The 26,199-nt window shown below is 39.0% G+C and overlaps 2 protein-coding genes across 5 annotated transcripts in view; one reads left to right on the top strand and one right to left on the bottom strand.

Annotated features, from left to right (window-relative positions):
• LOC133624347 (sodium/mannose cotransporter SLC5A10-like) overlaps positions 1-20,524 on the bottom strand; it is a 31,818-nt gene extending 11,294 nt beyond the window's left edge. The window contains exons 1-3 of the mRNA XM_061987838.2: positions 20,335-20,524; positions 16,817-16,967; positions 7,179-7,347 (exon numbers count right to left, since the gene is read on the bottom strand). Coding sequence (XP_061843822.1) covers positions 7,179-7,347; positions 16,817-16,967; positions 20,335-20,344 — 330 coding nt within the window. The 5' untranslated portion in view covers positions 20,345-20,524. The remainder of the gene's footprint in view (positions 1-7,178; positions 7,348-16,816; positions 16,968-20,334) is intronic.
• The window catches only part of fam83gb (family with sequence similarity 83 member Gb), a 118,050-nt gene that overhangs the window by 13,688 nt on the left and 78,163 nt on the right, over positions 1-26,199 (top strand). For 3 of the 4 annotated variants that reach the window (XM_072916344.1, XM_072916343.1, XM_072916345.1), the window contains exons 2-4: positions 7,201-7,408; positions 20,233-20,450; positions 24,516-25,595. In XM_072916344.1, coding sequence (XP_072772445.1) covers positions 25,098-25,595 — 498 coding nt within the window. In that variant the 5' untranslated portion in view covers positions 7,201-7,408; positions 20,233-20,450; positions 24,516-25,097. Of the gene's footprint in view, positions 1-7,200; positions 7,409-20,232; positions 20,451-24,491; positions 25,596-26,199 lie in introns of those variants that run through there. The other variant, XM_061923049.2, reaches the window with a different exon arrangement.

The following is a 26,199-nucleotide window of genomic DNA, read 5'->3' as shown; positions in this document are numbered from 1 at the left end:
TACATACATGTGTCATGTTGACACAGTACTCAACATGGTAGTCCATACCAAATATTGGTATGGAGACAACCTTAGTCGTATTGGTATGGAGACAACCCTAGTCTTATTGGTATGGAGACAACTCTAGTCTTATTGGTATGGAGACAACACTAGTCTTAATACTGTATACAAAAAGCCCAGACTGAAACAAGGATAATAAAATGTTGTTAGTCATTAGAGGCTACATACATATGTCATGTTGACACAGTAATCAACATGGTAGTCCATACCCAATATTGGTATGGAGACAACCCTAGTCTTAATACCGTATACAAAAAGCCCAGACTGAAACAAGGATAATAAAATGTTATTAGTCATTAGAGGCTACATACATGTGTCATGTTGACACAGTAGTCAACATGGTAGTCCATACCAAATATTGGTATGGAGACAACCCTAGTCTTATTGGTATGGAGACAACACTAGTCTTACTGGTATGGAGACAACACTAGTCTTAATACCGTATAAAAAAAACTCAGACTGAAATAAGGATAATACAAATTTTGTTAGTCATTAGAGGCTACATACATGTGTCATGTTGACACAGTAGTCAACATAGTAGTCCATACCAAATATTGGTATGGAGACAACCCTAGTCTTATTGGTATGGAGACAACCCTAATCTTATTGGTATGGAGACAACCCTAGTCTTACTGGTATGGAGACAACCCTAGTCTTAATAATGTATAAAAAAAAACTCAAACTGAAACAAGGATAATAAAATGTTGTTAGTCATTAGAGGCTACATACATGTTGACACAGTAGTCAACATAGTAGTCCATACCAAATATTGGTATGGAGACAACCCTAGTCTTATTGGTATGGAGACAACCTTAGTCTTATTGGTATGGAGACAACCCTAGTCTTATTGGTATGGAGACAACCCTAGCCTTAATAATGTATAAAACAACTCAGACTGAAACAAGGATAATAAAATGTTGTTAGTCATTAGAGGCTACATCCATGTTGACACAGTAGTCAAGTCAGCATGTTTGCTCATGTCCGACCTTTCACCTCCAACCATGAGTCACAGTGAGAAGTGTTTACGTCTGCAAAGACTCCCCGTCAGAACTTCTCATTGAACACGGGGCTAAATGTTGTATAAGTCGAGTCAAGGAGAAAGTAGGACATCAGACTCTGACACACCCTCAAGTTGTGTTACAAAAGAGAGATTTACATGCTAACTCCAAGTTTGCCAGGTTAGCACCTGCAGCTGTTATCTCTCTGGAGTCTGGCCCTATAATATTTTATCTCTCTGGAGTCTGGCCCTATAATCTTTTATCTCTCTGGAGTCTGGCCCTATAATCTGTTTCTACTTGGCGGCAAACACTCAGCCTCAGTGTGTTATCAGACGTCAACATTCACTTTCCTTTGTTTGCACAGGAAAGTGCAGTAAATTAGTGCTGGCAATTCCCACACCAAAGCAATACACTTGATGGTACTCAGGACACACACACACACACACACACACACACACACACACACACACGCCGTTTCTCGGTGATGGTTGAGGAATGTCGGCGCTCAGCTGCATCCCATATGAGGCTAATAAAAGTGCAGGAAGGGGAAGACTTGAGAATGCTCTGCAGGGTTTAGATAGGATCAACTTTGTGATGAACTTTGCTAAGGTGGCCATATAAGAGCACATTGTGTAACACTTGCTGCTCAAGTCTTGATTTTTTTTTTACACTGACCGACAATAATGTGAGGTAGGGCTGCACAAAACAATCCATTCACATCCAAATCGCGTTTTTTTTTTTTTTTTTTTATTGCGATTCTAAATCCATTCATAATTTTCAAAAATCGAATGCAGCTGAGATAGGCTCCAGCAACCCCAAAAGGGACAAGCAATAGATAATGGATGGATTTATTTATATTATTCACATGTGAATAATTCCGTATAATAGACTGTATTTATATTATTCACATGTGAATAATGCTGTATAATAGACTGTATTTATATTATTCACATGTGAATAATGCTGTATAATAGACTGTATTTATATTTTTCACATGTGAATAATGCTGTATAATAGACTGTATTTATATTTTTCACATGTGAATAATGCTGTATAATAGACTGTATTTATATTTTTCACATGTGAATAATAGACTGTATTTATATTATTCACATGTGAATAATGCTGTATAATAGACTGTATTTATGTTATTCACATGTGAATAATGCTGTATAATAGACTATTTATATTTTTCACATGTGAATAATGCTGTATAATAGACTGTATTTATATTTTTCACATGTGAATAATGCTGTATAATAGACTGTATTTATATTTTTCACATGTGAATAATAGACTGTATTTATATTATTCACATGTGAATAATGCTGTATAATAGACTGTATTTATATTATTCACATGTGAATAATGCTGTATAATAGACTGTATTTATATTATTCACATGTGAATAATGCTGTATAATAGACTGTATTTATATTTTTCACATGTGAATAATAGACTGTATTTATATTATTCACATGTGAATAATGCTGTATAATAGACTGTATTTATGTTATTCACATGTGAATAATGCTGTATAATAGACTATTTATATTTTTCACATGTGAATAATGCTGTATAATAGACTGTATTTATATTTTTCACATGTGAATAATAGACTGTATTTATATTATTCACATGTGAATAATGCTGTATAATAGACTGTATTTATGTTATTCACATGTGAATAATGCTGTATAATAGACTGTATTTATATTATTCACATGTGAATAATGCTGTATAATAGACTGTATTTATATTATTTACATGTGAATAATGCTGTATAATAGACTGTATTTATATTATTCACATGTGAATAATGCTGTATAATAGACTGTATTTATATTATTCACATGTGAATAATGCTGTATAATAGACTGTATTTATATTATTCACATGTGAATAATGCTGTATAATAGACTGTATTTATGTTATTCACATGTGAATAATGCTGTATAATAGACTGTATTTATATTTTTCACATGTGAATAATGCTGTATAATAGACTGTATTTATATTTTTCACATGTGAATAATAGACTGTATTTATATTATTCACATGTGAATAATGCTGTATAATAGACTGTATGTATATTATTCACATGTGAATAATGCTGTATAACAGACTGTATTTATATTATTCACATGTGAATAATGCTGTATAATAGACTGTATTTATATTATTCACATGTGAATAATGCTGTATAATAGACTGTATTTATGTTATTCACATGTGAATAATGCTGTATAATAGACTGTATTTATACTATTCACATGTGAATAATGCTGTATAATAGACTGTATTTATATTATTCACATGTGAATAATGCTGTATAATAGACTGTATTTATATTATTAACATGTGAATAATGCTGTATAATAGACTGTATTTATATTATTTACATGTGAATAATGCTGTTTAATAGACTGTATTTATATTATTCACATGTGAATAATGCTGTATAATAGACTGTATTTATATTATTCACATGTGAATAATACTGTATAATAGACTGTATTTATATTATTCACATGTGAATAATGCTGTATAATAGACTGTATTTATATTATTAACATGTGAATAATGCTGTATAATAGACTGTATTTATATTAATAACATGTGAATAATGCTGTATAATAGACTGTATTTATGGTATTCACATGTGAATAATGCTGTATAATAGACTGTATTTATATTATTAACATGTGAATAATGCTGTATAATAGACTGTATTTATATTATTCACATGTGAATAATGCTGTATAATAGACTGTATTCATATTAATAACATGTGAATAATGCTGTATAATAGACTGTATTTATGTTATTAACATGTGAATAATGCTGTATAATAGACTGTATTTATATTATTCACATGTGAATAATGCTGTATAATAGACTGTATTTATGTTATTCACATGTGAATAATGCTGTATAATAGACTGTATTTATATTATTCACATGTGAATAATGCTGTATAATAGACTGTATTTATGTTATTCACATGTGAATAATGCTGTATAATAGACTGTATTTATATTTTTCACATGTGAATAATGCTGTATAATAGACTGTATTTATGTTATTCACATGTGAATAATGCTGTATAATAGACTGTATTTATATTAACATGTGAATAATGCTGTATAATAGACTGTATTATATTATTAACATGTGAATAATGCTGTATAATAGACTGTATTTATTTTATTCACATGTGAATAATGCTGTATAATAGACTGTGTTTATATTATTCACATGTGAATAATGCTGTATAATAGACTGTATTTATATTATTCACATGTGAATAATGTTGTATAATAGACTGTATGTAATTATTCACATGTGAATAATGCTGTATAATAGACTGTATTTATATTATTCACATGTGAATAATGCTGTATAATAGACTGTATTTATATTTTTCACATGTGAATAATGCTGTATAATAGACTGTATTTATATTTTTCACATGTGAATAATAGACTGTATTTATATTATTCACATGTGAATAATGCTGTATAATAGACTGTATGTATATTATTCACATGTGAATAATGCTGTATAACAGACTGTATTTATATTATTCACATGTGAATAATGCTGTATAATAGACTGTATTTATATTATTCACATGTGAATAATGCTGTATAATAGACTGTATTTATGTTATTCACATGTGAATAATGCTGTATAATAGACTGTATTTATACTATTCACATGTGAATAATGCTGTATAATAGACTGTATTTATATTATTCACATGTGAATAATGCTGTATAATAGACTGTATTTATATTATTAACATGTGAATAATGCTGTATAATAGACTGTATTTATATTATTTACATGTGAATAATGCTGTATAATAGACTGTATTTATATTATTCACATGTGAATAATGCTGTATAATAGACTGTATTTATATTATTCACATGTGAATAATGCTGTATAATAGACTGTATTTATATTATTCACATGTGAATAATGCTGTATAATAGACTGTATTTATATTATTAACATGTGAATAATGCTGTATAATAGACTGTATTTATATTAATAACATGTGAATAATGCTGTATAATAGACTGTATTTATGGTATTCACATGTGAATAATGCTGTATAATAGACTGTATTTATATTATTAACATGTGAATAATGCTGTATAATAGACTGTATTTATATTATTCACATGTGAATAATGCTGTATAATAGACTGTATTCATATTAATAACATGTGAATAATGCTGTATAATAGACTGTATTTATGTTATTAACATGTGAATAATGCTGTATAATAGACTGTATTTATATTATTCACATGTGAATAATGCTGTATAATAGACTGTATTTATGTTATTCACATGTGAATAATGCTGTATAATAGACTGTATTTATAATATTCACATGTGAATAATGCTGTATAATAGACTGTATTTATATTATTCACATGTGAATAATGCTGTATAATAGACTGTATTTATATTATTCACATGTGAATAATGCTGTATAATAGACTGTATTTATATTATTCACATGTGAATAATGCTGTATAATAGACTGTATTTATATTATTCACATGTGAATAATGCTGTATAATAGACTGTATTTATATTATTCACACGTGAATAATGCTGTATAATAGACTGTATTTATATTATTCACACGTGAATAATGCTGTATAATAGACTGTATTTATATTATTCACATGTGATTAATGCTGTATAAGAGACTGTATTTATATTATTCACATGTGAATAATGCTGTATAATAGACTATATTATTCAAATGTGAATAATGCTGTATAATAGACTGTATTTATATTATTCACATGTGAATAATGCTGTATAATAGACTGTGTTTATATTATTCACATGTGAATAATGCTGTATAATAGACTGTATTTATATTATTCACATGTGAATAATGCTGTATAATAGATTGTATTTATATTATTCACATGTGAAACCGACACCAGCTGATGACATGGCACCCCAAACCATCACCCAACCATGCAAATTTTGCATTTCCTTTGGAAATCGAGGTCCCAGAGTCTGGGGGAAGACAAGAGAGGCACAGGATCCACGTTGCCTGAAGTCTAGTGTAAAGTTTCCACCATCAGTGATGGTTTGGGGTGCCATGTCATCTGCTGGTGTCGGTCCACTCTGTTTCCTGAGATCCAGGGTCAACGCAGCCGTCTACCAGCAAGTTTTAGAGCACTTCATGCTTCCTGCTGCTGACCTGCTCTATGGAGATGGAGATTTCAAGTTCCAACAGGACTTGGCGCCTGCACACAGCGCAAAATCTACCCGTGCCTGGTTTACGGACCATGGTATTTCTGTTCTAAATTGGCCCGCCAACTCCCCTGACCTTAGCCCCATAGAAAATCTGTGGGGTATTGTGAAAAGGAAGATGCAGAATGCCAGACCCAAAAACGCAGAAGAGTTGAAGGCCACTATCAGAGCAACCTGGGCTCTCATAACACCTGAGCAGTGCCAGAAACTCATCGACTCCATGCCACGCCGCATTAACGCAGTAATTGAGGCAAAAGGAGCTCCAACCAAGTATTGAGTATTGTACATGCTCATATTTTTCATTTTCATACTTTTCAGTTGGCCAACATTTCTAAAAATCCCTTTTTTGTATTAGCCTTAAGTAATATTCTAATTTTGTGACACACGGAATTTTGGATTTTCATTTGTTGCCACTTCAAATCATCAAAATTAAATGAAATAAACATTTGAATGCATCAGTCTGTGTGCAATGAATAAATATAATGTACAAGTTACACCTTTTGAATGCAATTACTGAAATAAATCAAGTTTTTCAAAATATTCTAATTTACTGGCTTTTACCTGTATATTAACCATAAGAACTTTCCACTGCACACACAAATTTTCACAACTGGCCGAACTTTTCTCCCCGCGAGTGCGAATAAAGAAACAAGACATCAAAAACACAAGTCAACGTCCGTGTGGACGTTACAAAAAATGTGTCGGCGCCATACGCATTTAATCTAATGCCCTGCACTACAAAGCATGATGGGAAACATGGTGGTTATGATCTTTTGTGAAGACATGGCAACAGGTAATATTGATGATTAATGGTCCTTCACTTGCCTGCTCGTTGGTCCTCTTCCAGAAGACGGCCAGGGTGAAGACGGCGGTGACGGGCGGGGCCAGGTAGCTGGTCACGGACTGGATGTACACGTAGAGCTGGCCGCTGTTGGCGGACTGTAAGATGGGGATCCAGACCACACTGATCACCACCAGGACCACCGTGGAGATCCTAAACCAAAAACAAGTCACGATGACGTCCGTTCACAGCTGGAGCTCCATCACCTTTACAGGTACACAAACACTGCAATGATGACTACCTCGAATCATCATTATTATATAATAATTGTACATGATATTAGAACATTATATGTATTTACATCCAGGGCCGGCCCGTGGCATAGGCCGTATAGGCAAATGCTAAGGGCGCCGTCCATCAGGGGGCGCCACGCCAGTGCCACAAATGTTGGAGAAAAAAAAAAAAAAAAAAGTTGGTACTATTATTTCTAAATACAAAAAAATAATCCCACGTTAATTAAAATGCAAATTAAAGCCTATTTAATAGAAATATTATTTGTTACAACATTACGCCCCCCCCTCCCCCCCCCGCACGGTGCGCCCCCTCCCTTCCCGTATCATGACTCTTTTTGGACGTCACCACATCAAAAAATCAACACAAGATGCCAAAACTGTCAGGTGCCCAGGGAAGAAAAAAGAGAAAAGAAGAGGAGGAGAAACGAGAAAAGACAGAGGTAGCAGGTAGGTAACGTTAGCCTACATGAAATTATTTGTCTGTTACAGAATGTGATAGTAACCTGGCTTTTTAGCATTAAGCTAATGCTACATGATTCGGCAATTGCTAATCAATAAATAGCTAGTTCTGTTTTAACGTCGGGTTAATATTGTGGAGGGGGCTAAATTGTTATGGAAAATAATAATGTACCGTTAGGTAATTACAGTACTCCCACCTTACATTCCTCAGGGACATTTCTTTCTTTCTTTAGTTTATTTGGAACATGAACACACTTACATCATAATACATCACACAATTTCATATCATTTCATTTTACATCATGCCCGAAAAGGAGTAGGAAGAAGCAAAGCTTATTTAATCCTACCCCTTTCCCACTTCAAAGCGTTTACAAATATATAGAATCATTTACTGACCTTTTTATATAATAAAATAACATCTATGAATTAGTATACAACAGTTTTGTAATATGTAATTAATTAATTAATTCAGTCATTATTAACATACTGAGATGAAGAATATCTTATTTTCAATAAGGTTGAAAGTATTTCTCATAATTCTTCTTCTTTGTACTCTGTAAGCACTATTATTTTGAACAACCTCTTAAACTGGATCATATCAGTACAATTTTTAACTTCTTTACTTAATCCATTCCATCATTTAATTCCACATACTGATATGCTAAAAGTTCTAAGTGTTGTACGTGCATATAAATGTTTGTATTAGATCTTTTAAGCAGGTGTTTTTTGTTTACATTGTTATTGCCTTCTGGTTAGCTAATGTTTGCCCTGCAGGTAATCGTCACTTTTCCACCCCTTTATATATTAGGTATAGTTGTAAGTAAAAAAAAAAGGTCAAAGACAAAGCTATTCGGGTTCTTGTGAGTATATACACTTCACTGCCGATGTGGGGGGGGCGCCACCTAAAATCTTGCCTAGGGCGCCAGATTGGTTAGGGCCGGGCCTGCTGTAAACCAAGGGTGGCCATTACGTGGATGGCGAGCTAGTGGTGGATGGTGGAGGGTGTGTCAGTCAACTGCCAGCAAGCCATTAAAAAAATAGCTTTGCGATCATCAATCTTCACCAAGACGTGACTTTGGTCACTTGATTGACATTCACGGCACCCGAGGGTCTTGTGAGATGACGCTGGCTGCTGCCAGATCATTATTAAGAAAAAACGACCGACAGACTCTCGCTCCGTACCTGCCGTCAAAACTCTAAAGACCACAGTTCCTATTTCACAATAAAAGCGCTGCTTCATCCTGGTTTAATTAAGGCATTAGTTTCATGGACCGGCTTTCCACTCGTGCCAGATAAATACAGCAAAAATAAGTGCGTGAAAACTACAACTCAGTATAATGCTGAATTAGTGGGAGCCATGTGGACTTGTTTCTTTGCAATGAGATGCAGATGGAAATCAGCCTTTGGCTACAATCTGTGACATTTATATTTTCTGTGTTCATTAGCAGAGGTGGGTAGTAACGCGCTACATTTACTCCGTTACATCTACTTGAGTAACTTTTGGGATAAATTGTACTTCTAAGAGTAATTTTAATGCAACATACTTTTAATTTTACTTGAGTATATTTATAGAGAAGGAACGCTACTTTTACTCCGCTACTTTTATCTACATTCAGCTCGCTACTAATTTTTATCGATCTGTTAATGCACGCTTTGTTTGTTTTGGTCTGTCAGACAGACCTTCATAGTGCCTGCCTTACTGGTGACGTTTCACTTCGTTCCACCAATCAGATGCAGTCACTAGTGACGTTGGACCAATCAAACAGAGCCAGGTGGTCACATGACCTGACTTAAACAAGTTGAAAAACTTATTGGGGTGTTACCATTTAGTGGTCAATTGTACGGAATATATACTTCACTGTGCAATCTACTAATAAAAGTTCCAATCAATCAATCAAAAGTGTGAAGGAAAAAAGATACTTTTTTATTTCAACCGTACATCCCGTCAAAAGCCTAAAGACTGACCGCACATGAGGATCTTCCTGTCTTCACAATAAAAGTGCCGCTCCATCGCGCCTGCGCTTTCAAAACAAGAGTCTCCGAAAGCCAACGCAAACAAGCTAGCAAGCTACGGAGTTTGACGCCAATATATTTCTTGTAAAGTGTATAAAAACGAGTTTGGAAGCTGGACAAATAAGATGCCAAAAACCAACCACTTTCATGTGGTATTAGACAGAAAGGAGGAACTTTTCTTCTCCTCCATTTGAAAACGTGGACGTTATCATCACTACTGTCTGATTACAATCAATGCAAGTCATCAGAATCAGGTAATACACCAACTTATATTCTTGTCTTCATGAAAGAAAGGAATCTATATGTTAAACATGCATGTATATTCATTAAAACACCTTTAACATGTAACAAAAACAGCAAAATAAATACATATAAATTATATACTGTATATATCAATGTATATGTATGTATGTATGTATGTATATATATATATATGTATGTATGTATATATATATATATATATGATATGAGTGTGTATGTTACTCATCAGTTACTCAGTACTTGAGTAGTTTTTTCACAACATACTTTTTACTTTTACTCAAGTAAATATTTGGGTGACTACTCCTTACTTTTACTTGAGTAATAAATCTCTAAAGTAACAGTACTCTTGAGTACAATTTCTGGCTACTCTACCCACCTCTGTTCATTAGTGTGCACAAAGTTATACAAATGGCAACTTCCAAAGAGGAGTTGTATTGTACATCTATAAACAAGCTTATTGGTGTGTCTAATGCAGTGTTTTTCAACCACTGTGCCGCGGCACACTAGTGTGCCGTGAGATACAGTCTGGTGTGCCGTGGGAGATGATCTAATTTCACCTATTTGGGTTAAAAATATTTTTTGCAAAGCAGTAATTATAATCTGCAAATAAAGTGCCGTTGTTGAGTGTCGGTGCTGTCTAGAGCTCAGCAGTGTAATACTCTTCCATATCAGTAGGTGGCAGCAGGTAGCTAATTGCTTTGTAGATGTCGGAAACAGCGGGAGGCAGTGTGCAGGTAAAAAGGTATCTATTGCTTAAAGCAAAAATAAACAAAAGGTGAGTGCCCCTAAGAAAAGGCATTGAAGCTTAGGGAAGGCTATGTAGAATGAAACTAAAACTGAACTGGCTACAAAGTAAACAAAAACAGAATGCTGGATGACAGCAAAGACTTACTGTGGAGCAAAGACAGCGTCCACAACGTACATCCGAACATGACATGACAATCAACAATGTCCACACAAAGAAGGATAAAAACAACTGAAATATTCTTGATCCTAACCCTAACCCTAGCCTTCAGAAAAAGGTGTGGCCACCCCTGGTGTAAAACATCATGTCTGAAAGGGGCCCGATTATGCAACAGCAACATTTCTTACCTACTGGTACCTGTTTGTGTATTTGGGATCTGCATAAGTCCTTACACTTAGAATGAAAATGTGAAGGCATGGCGAGGATATTTATCCTTCCTTCATACTTCCACCAAACCAGCCATTTGGAATTTGCACAACCGGTGACATCATCCATACATGCTAGCAATCGACCCGGGGATCTTTGCACCAATCAACCATTTTAAATAACGTACGAGCGTTTGTAGTTTGCTATGTTATGTTATGTCATACCTGCCAACTTTTGAAATCAGAAAAACCTAGTAGCCAGGGTCCAGGGGCCGCAGGCCCCGGTAGATTCAGGACAAAGTCCTGGTGGGGGGTTCAGGCTTCGCCCCCCGATGCAAAATGATTATTAGCATTCAGACAGGTTAAAATGTTGCTAAAACCATCACTTTTCTATCAGTCACAGTGACTTTTCAAAACAAAAATATTACAGCAAAAATCATATGGGTTGATTGACATGTTTATTCTGTAAGCTAACTTCAATAGTTTGAAATTATTTTGACAGTTAATGCCAGTTATCCTGTCAACCTTTCACAAGACTTCAATTTGTTCATTGAAAGTATAAACAGTATAAACACTTTTTACAGTAAACAAATGGTAAAACAGTACTAAACAATTCCATTTAAAAAAAAATTGGTGTCATTATTAACTTTCTGTCCAAGCTTGTATAATCTACTGCCTTGTTCAATTGTAAAAAATATTCTGTGCCTAAAATTCACATTTCTATCACAATTATCATACTGTAAACATGGTAAGCTAACTTCATTAAAATTAATAGTCCTGTCAATAGCATGGAATTACAATTCAAATGTAGTTTTTTTGTAAGCCTTTCAAAAGAATTCAAAATATGAAAAATTAATGAAAATTTATTGAAGCCATCAGACACTTGAAAAGTGGCACATCACATCTCTAATGTAATCATTTGAACTTTTCAACAGAAATAGCACTGCAAAAATATTAAGGACATACTTCTGTATTTTGGTAGTTATGCTGTCAACATTTAACAAGATTTCTTCAACTTGGACTTGAAAGCATAAATAGTATAAACACTTTTAACAGTATGTCGTGCTGTGAAATACAGCCGACAGGATTGCGCACCAAACACGAAGCAAGGCCAAAGCGCATGCATGGTGCAGGAGAACAAAGGACTTCTTTCATTTAAGGTTTGTGATAAACCATCAAACTCATTCGTTAAAAGGACTCTATAGTAATATAAAGCGAATTTTTCTGGACATTATCATGCAAGAAAAGTTTATTTTTGGGACCGCGATCACCGCGTAATGATTTTTAAAGGTTGCATTACAAACATTTAACTGTCCCATGTGATCAGCCAGTGCGATTGGAAGTCCATGCTCAATTATTGCCTCCGTAAATAAAACTTCGGCATTTATCACATCCAAAGAATCTGTTTGGGCGACGAAAAACGTTGAAAGTTTTCCACTTGTATCGCTAGCAACGGCATTAGACTTGTGTTTTTTTGTCCCAACGTGGTCTTTTACATCGCTAATTCCTCCGTGTCCGATCGAAAAATCTTGTCTGCACAAGGTGCAATTCGCGTAGTTTTCACCCTTTTTGGAACGGATAATTATTCCCGGATAGGCTTTTGAATATTCTTCACGGAATGACTGCAGTTTTCTTTTCGGTTTAAGACTCGTTTGCGATTTTTCTCCGGCTGATTCCATGATCGTTCGCTCGTTTGGAAACAATGGCAACAGGTGCCTCGTGCTTGGCAGCGGTGCTATAAATAGCCTCGCGCATGGCATCCGGAATGGCTCGATAGGAAGTTACGGGAAGCAGTGTCGATTGTCATTGTTGTTACGCGATTTTGTGAATAAAACTTAAAAAAAAAAAATTTTTTTTAATTACCGTATTTTCCGCACTATAAGGCGCACCGGATTATTAGCCGCACCTTCTATGAATTACATATTTCATAATTTTGTCCACCAATAAGCCGCCCCGGACTAAAAGCCGCGCCTACGCTGCGCTAAAGTGAATGTCAAAAAAACGCTGCGCTAAAGTGAATGTCAAAAAAACAGTCAGATAGTTCAGTCAAACTTTAATAATATATTGAAAACCAGCGTTCTAACAACTCTGTCCCAAAATGTACAAATGTGCAATCACAAACATAGTAAAATTCAAAATGGTGTAGAGCAATAGCAACATACCGGTAATGTTGCTCGAACGTTAATGTCACAACACACAACACACAAAATAAACATAGCGCTCACTTTCTGAAGTTATTCTTCATTCGTACCGGTAAATCCTTCGAATTCTTCGTCTTCGGTGTCCGAATTGAAAAGTTGCGCTAGCGTGGCTTCCAAAATGGCGGGCTCCGTCTCTTCGAAATCATCGGATTCAGTGTCGCTGTTGTTGTGCAGCAGTTCTGTGAATCCTGCCTTCCGGAAAGCTCGGACCACAGTTGTGACAGAAATATCTGCCCAGGCATTTACGATCCACTGGCAGATGTTGGCGTATGTTGTCCGGCGTTGTCTGCCCGTCTTAGTGAAGGTGTGTTCGCCTTCGGTCATCCATTTTTCCCACGCAGTTCGCAGTCGTGATTTGAATGCCCTGTTGACACCAATATCCAGCGGTTGGAGTTCTTTGGTTAATCCACCCGGAATGACGGCGAGTGTTGTATTTGTGTGCTTCACTTGTTTTTTGACACCATCTGTGATGTGGGCGCGCATAGAGTCATATATCAACATGGACGGAGCAGCGTGAAAAAAGCCACCCGGCCGCTTCGCGTAAACTTCCCTTAACCACTCGCTCATCTTTTCTTCATCCATCCATCCCTTCGAGTTAGCTTTTATGATGACGCCGGCTGGAAAGGTCTCTTTTGGCAAGGTCTTCCTTTTGAATATCACCATGAGTGGAAGTTAGCATGGCAAGCTAGAACCACAGTGAAGGATGACTTCTCATTCCCTGTGGAGCGAATATTCACCGTACGTGCTCCCGTTCCACAGTGCGGTTCAGTTGCTGTGAAATACGGTAGTAATCCGTGTGCGGATGGAGAGATTGCGTCTTTTTATGACCCGGATCGTTTAGTAGGAGCCATTTTGTGGTCTTTACAGATGTAAACAGGAAATGAAACGTACGGTGATATCCGCGCGTTTTTTCTTCTTCTTCCGGGGGCGGGTGAAGCGCTTCCTGTTCTATGGGGGCGGGTGCTTTCCTTGGCGGTTGCTTGCGTAGAAGAAGAAGCGCTTCCTGTTCTACCGGGAAAAAAGATGGCGGCTGTTTACCGAAGTTGCGAGACCGAAACTTTATGAAAATGAATCGTAATAAAGCGCACCGGGTTATAAGGCGCACTGTCAGCTTTTGAGAAAAATTGTGGTTTTTAGGTGCGCCTTATAGTGCGGAAAATACGGTAATGAAAAACCGTATTTTTTATCACTGCAACCCTAACCCGGAATAGGTTGATGAAAACCGTACAAATTACGGGAAAACCGGAGTAGTTGGCATGTATGTTATGTTATTGTTTTATGGCGATTGTGTTTCTGTGTTGGCACTATTTGGACATCCTATCTGCCACTGTCAGAAACCAGAGACCAGTCATAAAAACAATACTAAATGAGATGCTAGCTCCAAAGCTCTATGTACGTTCTGAACAACAGTGGTGTGCTTTTCCAACAATTACATTTTAGACCTCCATCCATCTCCATTCATCCATCTTCTTCCGCTTATCCGAGGTCGGGTCGCGGGGGAAGCAGCTTAAGCAGGGAAGCCCAGACTTCCCTCTCCCCAGCCACTTCGTCCAGCTCCTCCCGGGGGATCCCGAGGCGTTCCCAGGCCAGCCGGGAGAGATAGTCTTCCCAGCGTGTCCTGGGTCTTCCCCGTGGCCTCCTACCGGTCGGACGTGCCCGAAACACCTTCCTAGGGAGGCGTTCGGGTGGCATCCTGACCAGATGCCCGAACCACCTCATCTGGCTCCTCTCCATGTGGAGGAGCAGCGGCTTTACTTTGAGCTCCCCCCGAATGACAGAGCTTCTCACCCTATCTCTAAGGGAGAGCCCCGCCACTCGGCGGAGGAAACTCATTTCGGCCGCTTGTACCCGTGATCTTGTCCTTTTGGTCATGACTCAAAGCTCATGACCATAGGTGAGGATGGGAACGTAGATCGACCGGTAAATCGAGAGCTTTGCCTTCCGGCTCAGCTCCTTCTTCACCACAACGGATCGATACAGCGTCCGCATTACTGAAGACGCCGCACCGATCCGCCTGTCGATCTCACGATCCACTCTTCCCCCACTCGTGAACAAGACTCCGAGGTACTTGAACTCCTCCACTTGGGGCAAGATCTCCTCCCCAACCCGGAGATGGCACTCCACCCTTTTCCGGGAGAGAACCATGGACTCGGACTTGGAGGTGCTGATTCCCATCCCAGTCGCTTCACACTCGGCTGCGAACCGATCCAGTGAGAGCTGAAGATCTTGGCCGGAGGAAGCCATCAGGACCACATCATCTGCAAATAGCAGTGACCTAATCCTGCAGCCACCAAACCAGATCCCCTCAACGCCCTGACTGCGCCTAGAAATTCTGTCCATAAAGGTTATGAACAGAATCGGTGACAAAGGGCAGCCTTGGCGGAGTCCAACCCTCACTGGAAACGTGTCCGACTTACTGCCGGCAATGCGGACCAAGCTCTGACACTGATCATACAGGGAGCGAACTGCCACAATAAGACAGTCCGTTACCCCATACTCTCTGAGCACTCCCCACAGGACTTCCCGGGGTACACGGTCGAATGCCTTCTCCAAGTCCACAAAGCACATGTAGACTGGTTGGGCAAACTCCCATGCACCCTCAAGGACCCTGCCGAGAGTATAGAGCTGGTCCACAGTTCCACGACCAGGACGAAAACCACACTGTTCCTCCTGAATCCGAGGTTCGACTATCCGGCGTAGCCTCCTCTCCAGTACACCTGAATAGACCTTACCGGGAAGGCTGAGGAGTGTGATCCCACGATAGTTGGAACACACCCTCCGGTTCCCCTTCTTAAACAGAGGAACCACCACCCCGGTCTGCCAATCCAGAGGTACCGCCCCCGATGTCCACGCGATGTTGCAGAGTCTTGTCAACCAAGACAGCCCCACAACATCCAGAGCCTTAAGGAACTCCGGGCGGATCTCATCCACCCCCGGGGCCTTGCCACCGAGGAGCTTTTTAACTACCTCGGCAACCTCAGCCCCAGAAATAGGAGAGCCCACCACAGATTCCCCAGGCCCTGCTTCCTTATAGGAAGACGTGCTGGTAGGATTGAGGAGGTCTTCGAAGTATTCTCTCCACCGATCCACAACATCCGCAGTCGAGGTCAGCAGAACACCATCCCCACCATACACGGTGTTGACACTGCACTGCTTCCCCTTCCTGAGGCGGCGGATGGTGGTCCAGAATTGCTTCGAAGCCGTCCAGAAGTCTTTTTCCATGGCCTCCCCGACTGCAAAAGTGGAATGGCCCAAACATCACAGTCGCCTCTATTTTCAGTTGAAACATGCGTGTGTGTGTGCTGGATGTTGTGTAAACGCCACCGCTCCCAACTGGTTTAACACCTGCCCACTAGAAGCAGCTCTCTCTCCGAGGCTCGCGGGCGCTGTTTCTTCCAGATGTCCATGGTGAACAGCGTGGAGCTGCTGTTGAAGATGGAGGTCAGTGATGACATCAGGGCGGCCATCATCACCGCTATCATCAGCCCACGGAGGCCTGACACACACACACACACACACACTGGTTATCATTTGGAATGGGGACAAAGTTTTTGGTCATGACTTGTGGGGACCAGCCTTTCTACAGGATGTGGAGGCATAAAAAAAAAAGGTGTAAAATGTCCACTGGCCAGTTAGCTCATACACGTCTTTAAATCTCTGGATTGATGAAGTAATGTGCAGATCATTCTTACTGGGGACCACATTTAAATAATTTAGCATAATTCACACAGATTTGTACGTGACTACTGAGGACCATTAAAAAAATAAATAAATAAAAATAGTTCAAATTAAATATGACATGATCCTCAGAATACAGCCCTACAGCTGTCCTCTTATAGGAAGTTTCACCACTTAAATGTTCAAGCAAATCCTGCACTTAGACATCTTCAGAATGGATCTGACTATCATTTAAAAAGGTTTCCCTTTAGTGGACCTGTTTTTTTTGTCCCCATGCCGTCAGAGGTCCCCTAAAGGTGACTGTAAACAGAGCCATGTCCCCATTAAGTAAGCATTGCCAGAACACACACACACACACACACACACACACACACACACACACACACACACACACACACACACACACACTTATACACAGAAAACTCAAAGCATACCATGAATTGATTAACGTGGACCCCGACTTACACAAGTGGAAAAACTTATTGGGGTGTTACCATTTAGTGGTCAATTGTACGGAATATGTACTGTACTGTGCAATCTACTAATAAAAGTTTCAATCAATCAATCAAAAAAAAGCATGCTGGACACATTTTGAACATTTTCATTTTCAAAACCAATACAATATATATATATATATATATATATATATATATATATATATATATATATATATATATATATATATATATATATATATATATATATACAGGTAAAAGCCAGTAAATTAGAATATTTTGAAAAACTTGATTTATTTCAGTAATTGCATTCAAAAGGTGTAACTTGTACATTATATTTATTCATTGCACACAGACTGATGCATTCAAATGTTTATTTCATTTAATTTTGATGATTTGAAGTGGCAACAAATGAAAATCCAAAATTCCGTGTGTCACAAAATTAGAATATTACTTAAGGCTAATACAAAAAAGGGATTTTTAGAAATGTTGGCCAACTGAAAAGTATGAAAATGAAAAATATGAGCATGTACAATACTCAATACTTGGTTGGAGCTCCTTTTGCCTCAATTACTGCGTTAATGCGGCGTGGCATGGAGTCGATGAGTTTCTGGCACTGCTCAGGTGTTATGAGAGCCCAGGTTGCTCTGATAGTGGCCTTCAACTCTTCTGCGTTTTTGGGTCTGGCATTCTGCATCTTCCTTTTCACAATACCCCACAGATTTTCTATGGGGCTAAGGTCAGGGGAGTTGGCGGGCCAATTTAGAACAGAAATACCATGGTCCGTAAACCAGGCACGGGTAGATTTTGCGCTGTGTGCAGGCGCCAAGTCCTGTTGGAACTTGAAATCTCCATCTCCATAGAGCAGGTCAGCAGCAGGAAGCATGAAGTGCTCTAAAACTTGCTGGTAGACGGCTGCGTTGACCCTGGATCTCAGGAAACAGAGTGGACCGACACCAGCAGATGACATGGCACCCCAAACCATCACTGATGGTGGAAACTTTACACTAGACTTCAGGCAACGTGGATCCTGTGCCTCTCCTGTCTTCCTCCAGACTCTGGGACCTCGATTTCCAAAGGAAATGCAACATTTGCATGGTTGGGTGATGGTTTGGGGTGCCATGTCATCTGCTGGTGTCGGTCCACTCTGTTTCCTGAGATCCAGGGTCAACGCAGCCGTCTACCAGCAAGTTTTAGAGCACTTCATGCTTCCTGCTGCTGACCTGCTCTATGGAGATGGAGATTTCAAGTTCCAACAGGACTTGGCGCCTGCACACAGCGCAAAATCTACCCGTGCCTGGTTTATGGACCATGGTATTTCTGTTCTAAATTGGCCCGCCAACTCCCCTGACCTTAGCCCCATAGAAAATCTGTGGGGTATTGTGAAAAGGAAGATGCAGAATGCCAGACCCAAAAACGCAGAAGAGTTGAAGGCCACTATCAGAGCAACCTGGGCTCTCATAACACCTGAGCAGTGCCAGAAACTCATGGACTCCATGCCACGCCGCATTAACGCAGTAATTGAGGCAAAAGGAGCTCCAACCAAGTATTGAGTATTGTACATGCTCATATTTTTCATTTTCATACTTTTCAGTTGGCCAACATTTCTAAAAATCCCTTTTTTGTATTAGCCTTAAGTAATATTCTAATTTTGTGACACACGGAATTTTGGATTTTCATTTGTTGCCACTTCAAATCATCAAAATTAAATGAAATAAACATTTGAATGCATCAGTCTGTGTGCAATGAATAAATATAATGTACAAGTTACACCTTTTGAATGCAATTACTGAAATAAATCAAGTTTTTCAAAATATTCTAATTTACTGGCTTTTACCTGTGTATATATATTTATTTTATTTATTTATTTATTTATTTATTTTTTAACCTTTAAACGCCCCTCAAGTTTGGTCTGATGGATGAACATAAAATAAATAAACCTAAAAATAAGTCATTTATTTGTTTTGTTTTATTTTACTTAACGCTGAAAACTCTGCATCCACTTCAGGTCTTTCATAAAGTTGTTGGGGTTTTTTTTTTGTACGTTTTATGCCCTTTTTGCCAAAACCCTGTTTTAATGGCAAAAACACAAAATATGCAATATTTCCCCCCCAAAAAAATATTTTAAAGTGGAATATTTTATGTAAAGTAATTAGAGCCCTAACTAGATCAATAATTAATACCAACATTGAATTTAATTATTTTGTGAGCAATGAATTAATTTTAAAAAGTAGAGTAAATTTTTTTAAATTACTTTTAGCGCTTAACTCTAGAGAAACTTCAGATATATGCCTTCCATTTTACATTCATTTTTCCCCCCAAATTTTTTTCTTTGGTTTCATGCCTTTTTTATTAAAAGAAAGTACTTTTTTTAATATGGCAAACACAAAATAGGCAAAATTTTCTGCAGAATATTTCAAAGTGGACTTTTTGATGGGAAGTCATTTATAAAAACATTGATTTTGATTCCTTATTATTTTTTGAGCAATGAGAACTTAATAGAAAAAAAAAATGCATGGCAGCTTTGTGTTGTTAGAGGCAACATTGCAACTTTTTCTCATTACATTTCACCTGTTTGATCTTTTATTCCACTTTTTTTAATGTTGATTTTTTTTTTTTTTTAAACAGCATTTGCAGAAAGCAAAGTGAGCCGTTAAAAAAAAAACTTGATGCGGGCCACAAATGGCCAGACTTTGAACACCTGTGACGCAACATGAATGCTCCTCTCACCACTTGGCATGAGCTCAATGACCAGCTTGGGGAAGGCGATGTTGGAGCATCCCACCTCGGCTCCACACACTCGCACACACTCCTCTGGGTCCACGCATCCCACCGTGTCTGAAAAGGTGAGGAGGTCAACAGTCAATAGAATTGATGTGCGCTTTGCTCTTTTTTCTAGTCATGAAGAGGTGAAAACAAAAGTGACTGTCAGTACCATTCTTCTTATACCGGCTGATGTATAATCACACCACTTATTGCTTATTTGTGAGAAACTGAAACACATAGACAAGACAGACAAAGAAAGAGAAAGCGGTGTTTTCCTTGTCTGTCATTCGGAAAGGTAAAAATAAAACTGTGGAAGGGTTGGGCATGCGTCACGAATATGTAATAAGTTCTAATTGCAGTCAGGGAACATTGCCAGTGGATATTGTTCTGATCTTGCAGACACAATTCAGGCATACGCAGGACTAGGGTTGTCTCTAGAGATGTCCGATAATATCGGCCTGCCGATATTACCGGCCGATAAATGCTTTAAAATGTAATACTGGAAATTATCGGTGTCTGTTTTTTTATTATCGGTATCATTTTTTTTTTTTTTTTTTTTATTAAATCAACATAAAAAACACAAGATACACTTACAATTAGTGCACCAACCCAAAAAAACTCCCTCCCCCATTTACACTCATTCACACAAAAGGGTTGTTTCTTTTTGTTATTAATATTTTGGTTCCTACATTATATATCAATATCCCATCCATCCATTTTCTACCGCTTATTCCCTTTTGGGGTCGCGGGGGGCGCTGGAGCCTATCTCAGCTACAATTGGGCGGAAGGCGGTGTACACCCTGGACAAGTCGCCACCTCATCGCAGGGCCAACACAGATAGACAGACAACATTCACACTCACATTCACACACTAGGGCCAATTTAGTGTTGCCAATCAACCTATCCCCAGGTGCATGTTTTTGGAAGTGGGAGGAAGCCGGAGTACCCGGAGGGAACCCACGCAGTCACGGGGAGAACATGCAAACTCCACACAGAAAGATCCCGAGCCCGGGATTGAACCCAAGACTACTCAGGACCTTCGTATTGTGAGGCAGTTGCACTAACCCCTCTGATATCAATATCAATATATTTATTTTTTTGCCTGGTTTTGTATTTGTTTTGTATCATCCCGTGAGGCGTATATTACTTTTGTTTTTTTTGTTCGGTTTGTACTTCATGAAATTTTGCACTTGTTGTGTTTTTTTGTGTGTTTTTTTTTTCTCGTTATATTTGGACAGAGGTGGGTAGTAACGCGCTACATTTACTCCGTTACATCTACTTGAGTAACTTTTGGGATAAATTGTACTTCTAAGAGTAGTTTTAATGCAACATACTTTTACTTTTACTTGAGTATATTTATAGGGAAGAAACGCTACTTTTACTACGCTACTTTTATCTACATTCAGCTCGCTACTCGCTACTCATTTTTATCGATCTGTTAATGCACGCTTTGTTTGTTTTGGTCTGTCAGACAGACCTTCATAGTGCCTGCGTTTCAACAAATACAGTCACTGGTGACGTTCACTCCGTTCCACCAATCAGATGCAGTCACTGGTGACGTTGGACCAATCAAACAGAGCCAGGCGGTCACATGACCTGACTTAAACAAGTTGAAAAACTTATTGGGGTGTTACCATTTAGTGGTCAATTGTACGGAATATGTACTGTACTGTGCAATCTACTAATAAAAGTTCCAATCAATCAATCAAAAGTGTGAAGGAAAAAAGACCCTTTTTTATTTCAACCGTACATCCCGTCAAAAGCCTAAAGACTGACTGCACAGTTCCTGTCTTCACAATAAAAGTGCCGCTCCATCGCGCCTGCGCTTTCAAAACAAGAGTCTCCGAAACCAGCGCAAACAAGCTAGCAAGCTACGGAGTTTGCCGCCAATGTATTTCTTGTAAAGTGTATAAAAACGAATATGGAAGCTGGACAAATTAGATGCCAAAAACCAACCACTTTCATGTGGTATTAGACAGAAAGGAGGAACTTTTTTTCTCCTCCATTTGAAAACGTGGACGTTATCATCACTACTGTCTGATTACAATCAATGCAAGTCATCAGAATCAGGTAATACACCAACTTATATTCTTGTCTTCATGAAAGAAAGGAATCTATATGTGTTAAACATGCATGTATATTCATTAAAACACCTTTAACATGTAAACAAAAACGGCAAAATAAATAAATATAAATTATATACTGTATGTATATATATATATATATATATATATATATATAAATGTGTGTGTATATGTATATATATATATAAATGTGTGTATATATATATATATATATATGTGTGTGTATATATATATGTGTGTATGTATATATATATGTATATATATGTGTGTGTGTGTATATATATATATATACATAGATGATATGTGTGTGTATGTTACTCATCAGTTACTCAGTACTTGAGTAGTTTTTTCACAACATACTTTTTACTTTTACTCAAGTAAATATTTGGGTGACTACTCCTTACTTTTACTTGAGTAATAAATCTCTAAAGTAACAGTACTCTTACTTGAGTACAATTTCTGGCTACTCTACCCACCTCTGTATTTGGATGTAATTGTTGGTTTATATGATATCATTAAGTAAGACTACGTATTATGTTGAAGGGGGCAGGAAAATATAAGGTTTTTCTTCATCCTGCTCCTTCTCAGGCATTGGTGTGTAAATGTATAATTGAATAATTGTGGTAATCGATCAAAGATGCACATCAATGAAGGAGATAAATAAAAATGAATGAATATATATCAATACATTATTGTGCGTGCTGCTGGTCCACTAATAGTACTAACCAGGGCCGGCCCGTGGCATAGGCCGTATAGGCAAATGCTAAGGGCGCCGTCCATCAGGGGGCGCCACGCCAGTTCCACAAATGTTGGAGGAAAAAAAAAAAAAAAAAAAAAAAGTTGGTACTATTATTTCTAAATACAAAAAATAATCCCACGTTAATTAAAATGCAAAGTAAAGCCTATTTAATAGAAATATTATTTGATTACAACATTACGCACCCCCCCCCCCCCCCGCCCCGCCCTCCCGCACGGTGCGCCCCCTCCCTTCCCGTATCATGACTCTTTTTGGACGTCACCACATCAAAAAATCAACACAAGATGTCAAAACGGCCAAAACTGTCAGGTGCCCAGGGAAGAAAAAAGAGAAAAGAAGAGGAGGAGAAACGAGAAAAGACAGAGGTAGCAGGTAGGTAACGTTAGCCTACATGAAATTATTTGTCTGTTACAGAATGTGATAGTAACCTGGCTTTTTAGCATTAAGCTAATGCTACATGATTCGGCAATTGCTAATCAATAAATAGCTAGTTCTGTTTTAACGTCGGGTTAATATTGTGGAGGGGGCTAAATTGTTATGGAAAATAATAATGTAACGTTAGGTAATTACAGTACTCCCACCTTACATTCCTCAGGGACATTTGTATTAGATCTTTTAAGCAGGTGTTTTTTGTTTACATTGTTATTGCCTTCTGGTTAGCTAATGTTTGCCCTGCAGGTAATAGTCACTTTTCCACCCCTTTATATATTAGGTATAGTTGTAAGTAAAAAAAAAAAAAAGTAAAAGACAAAGCTATTCGGTTTCTTGTGAGTATATACACTTCACTGCCGATGTGGGGGGGCGCCACCTAAAATCTTGCCTAGGGCGCCAGATTGGTTAGGGCCGGGCCTGGTACTAACCTTTAACAGTTAATTTTACTCATTTTCATTAATTACTAGTTTCTGTGTAACTGTTTTTATATTGTTTTACTTTCTTTTTTATTCAATAACTTTTTTTACATTTATTTATCTTATTTTTTATTTTATTTTTAAAAAGGACCTTATCTGCACCATACCAGGTTGTCCAAATTGGGCATAATAATGTGTTAATTCCACGACTGTATATATCGGTATCGGTGATTAAGAGTTGGACAATATCGGATATTGGCCAAAAAAAAGCCGTTATCGGACATCCCTAGTTGTCTCCATACCAATATTTTGGTACTGGTACCAAAATGTACACCCTAATGTATTTTTCTTTAAACATTTTTGTCCAAAGTAAAAGTAATCAGGAAGAGAAGATACAATCTGTTTATTAAAGGCTCGAACATTTAAATTAAAAAACAAGTTTGTGTGCCTTTCCAGAAAAAGAGGGCGGGGTCTAAGCTCCCTGACCGGCGGACACTCCGCCTCTCAGTCGCCCGGTAACCAAGCTTCCGTTGGCGGATTCCAGGGTGTCAGCCGGCACCTCCACGCCAGATTCACGGACCGGACAAAGGACGCTTTTGTCATTCCGACTAAAGGAGATAAAAAAGCAGCGAGTGAACTCCGTGGGGTCGTCGAGGCGTTTTGTGCCACGTCGACGTTCGAAACTTTTGTGTCCTTCCTGGAAGTCATCAGCCGGGCGAGAAGCGGCGGACTGACTCGGAGTTTCAACACGTGTCCGCGGAAGAGGATTCGTGACTTGACGTGAACCCGGCCGCCCCCCGTCTTCTCCCGCAGGTGAAGGCGTGTCTGTGGGCGGGGAGGGGAGCTTTGTTCTCCGCAAACACCTCCACTTTGTTGCGGGAAAGCCGACATTCTCCTTCTTCGCTGGACTTTATTCCCCTCAAATGAGAGCCTCCAGAGCGGGGGATCTACTTTCCTCTTCCGGTCGGCCATGAAAGCGGGCTAGTTTTTTTTTTTAAAGTTTGGTGTTTTTCAGGGGCTAAACTCTTCCTTAAAGACATGGCGTTGTCTCAGATCCAGTGTCTGGACGAGCACCACGTCAACTGGCGTGTGAGCGAGAGCAAGCCGGAGTTCTTCTACAGCGAGGAGCAGCGGCGCGCCCTGGAGGCTCTCATCGGCCAGGGCCGTGCTGCGTTCACGGACTTCATCCGCGAGAACGCCATCCGGGACTTCTTGTCGGAGCCCGAGCAGGAGCGCATCGGCCGCACGGCGGAGGCGTACCGGCCCGGGCACGAGCACTACCCGAGGCCGGAGACCCCCGGCCACGCCGGGAACACCACCCCGGGCTCCGGGGAAGATGGCGGGGGGGACGGCGAGGTGTCACTCCAGTACTGGCCGGACCGCTCCGAGGGCTCCGTGGCGGAGCTGGACCTCGGCTGGCCGGAAGCCATCTCCTACCGCGGGGTCACGCGCGTCAACGTGTACACGCAGCCCCCCGCCTACGCGCACGCGCACATCAAGGAAGTCGTGCGCAAGAGCATCGCTTCTGCGCAGAAGGTAAGCGAGCGTGACGTCATGACATGTTCACAAACAACAAGTTATTTGAACTCATGCTCTGTGGTTTTGCTCGATTATGTTGTTTAATCGTGTCATTTAACAAGATAAACTAATTAACTCAAGGAAGTTTGCATCCTTAAGGGGGCGGCATGGCGTAGTGGGTAGAGCAACCGTGCCAGAAACCTGAGGGTTGCAGGTTCGCTCCCCACCTCTTACCATCCAAAAATCGCTGCCGTTGTGTCCTTGGGCGGGACACTTCACCCTTTGCCCCCGGTGCCACTCACACCGGTGAATTGAATGAGGTGGTGGTCGGAGGGGCCGTTGGCGCAAATTGCAGCCACGCTTCTGTCAGTCTACCCCAGGGCAGCTGTGGCTATGAAAGTAGCTTACCACCACCAGGTGTGAACGAATGATGGGTTCTACATGTAAAGCGACTTTGGGTACTTAGAAAAGCGCTATATAAATCCCAGTTATTATTATTATTATTATTATTATCCTGTAATTATCAAATTCGGTGCAAAAGTTCCCAGTCTGTGGAACGCTCTCCCTGACCACCTGAGGGCACCACAGACTGTGGATGCTTTTAAAAAAAGGCTTAAACCCC

The sequence above is a fragment of the Nerophis lumbriciformis genome, linkage group LG27 (assembly GCF_033978685.3).
Source record: "Nerophis lumbriciformis linkage group LG27, RoL_Nlum_v2.1, whole genome shotgun sequence".
NCBI lineage: Eukaryota > Metazoa > Chordata > Actinopteri > Syngnathiformes > Syngnathidae > Nerophis > Nerophis lumbriciformis.
Note: the sequence above shows the minus strand (reverse complement) of the source record. Positions and strands in the feature narration are given on the sequence as shown.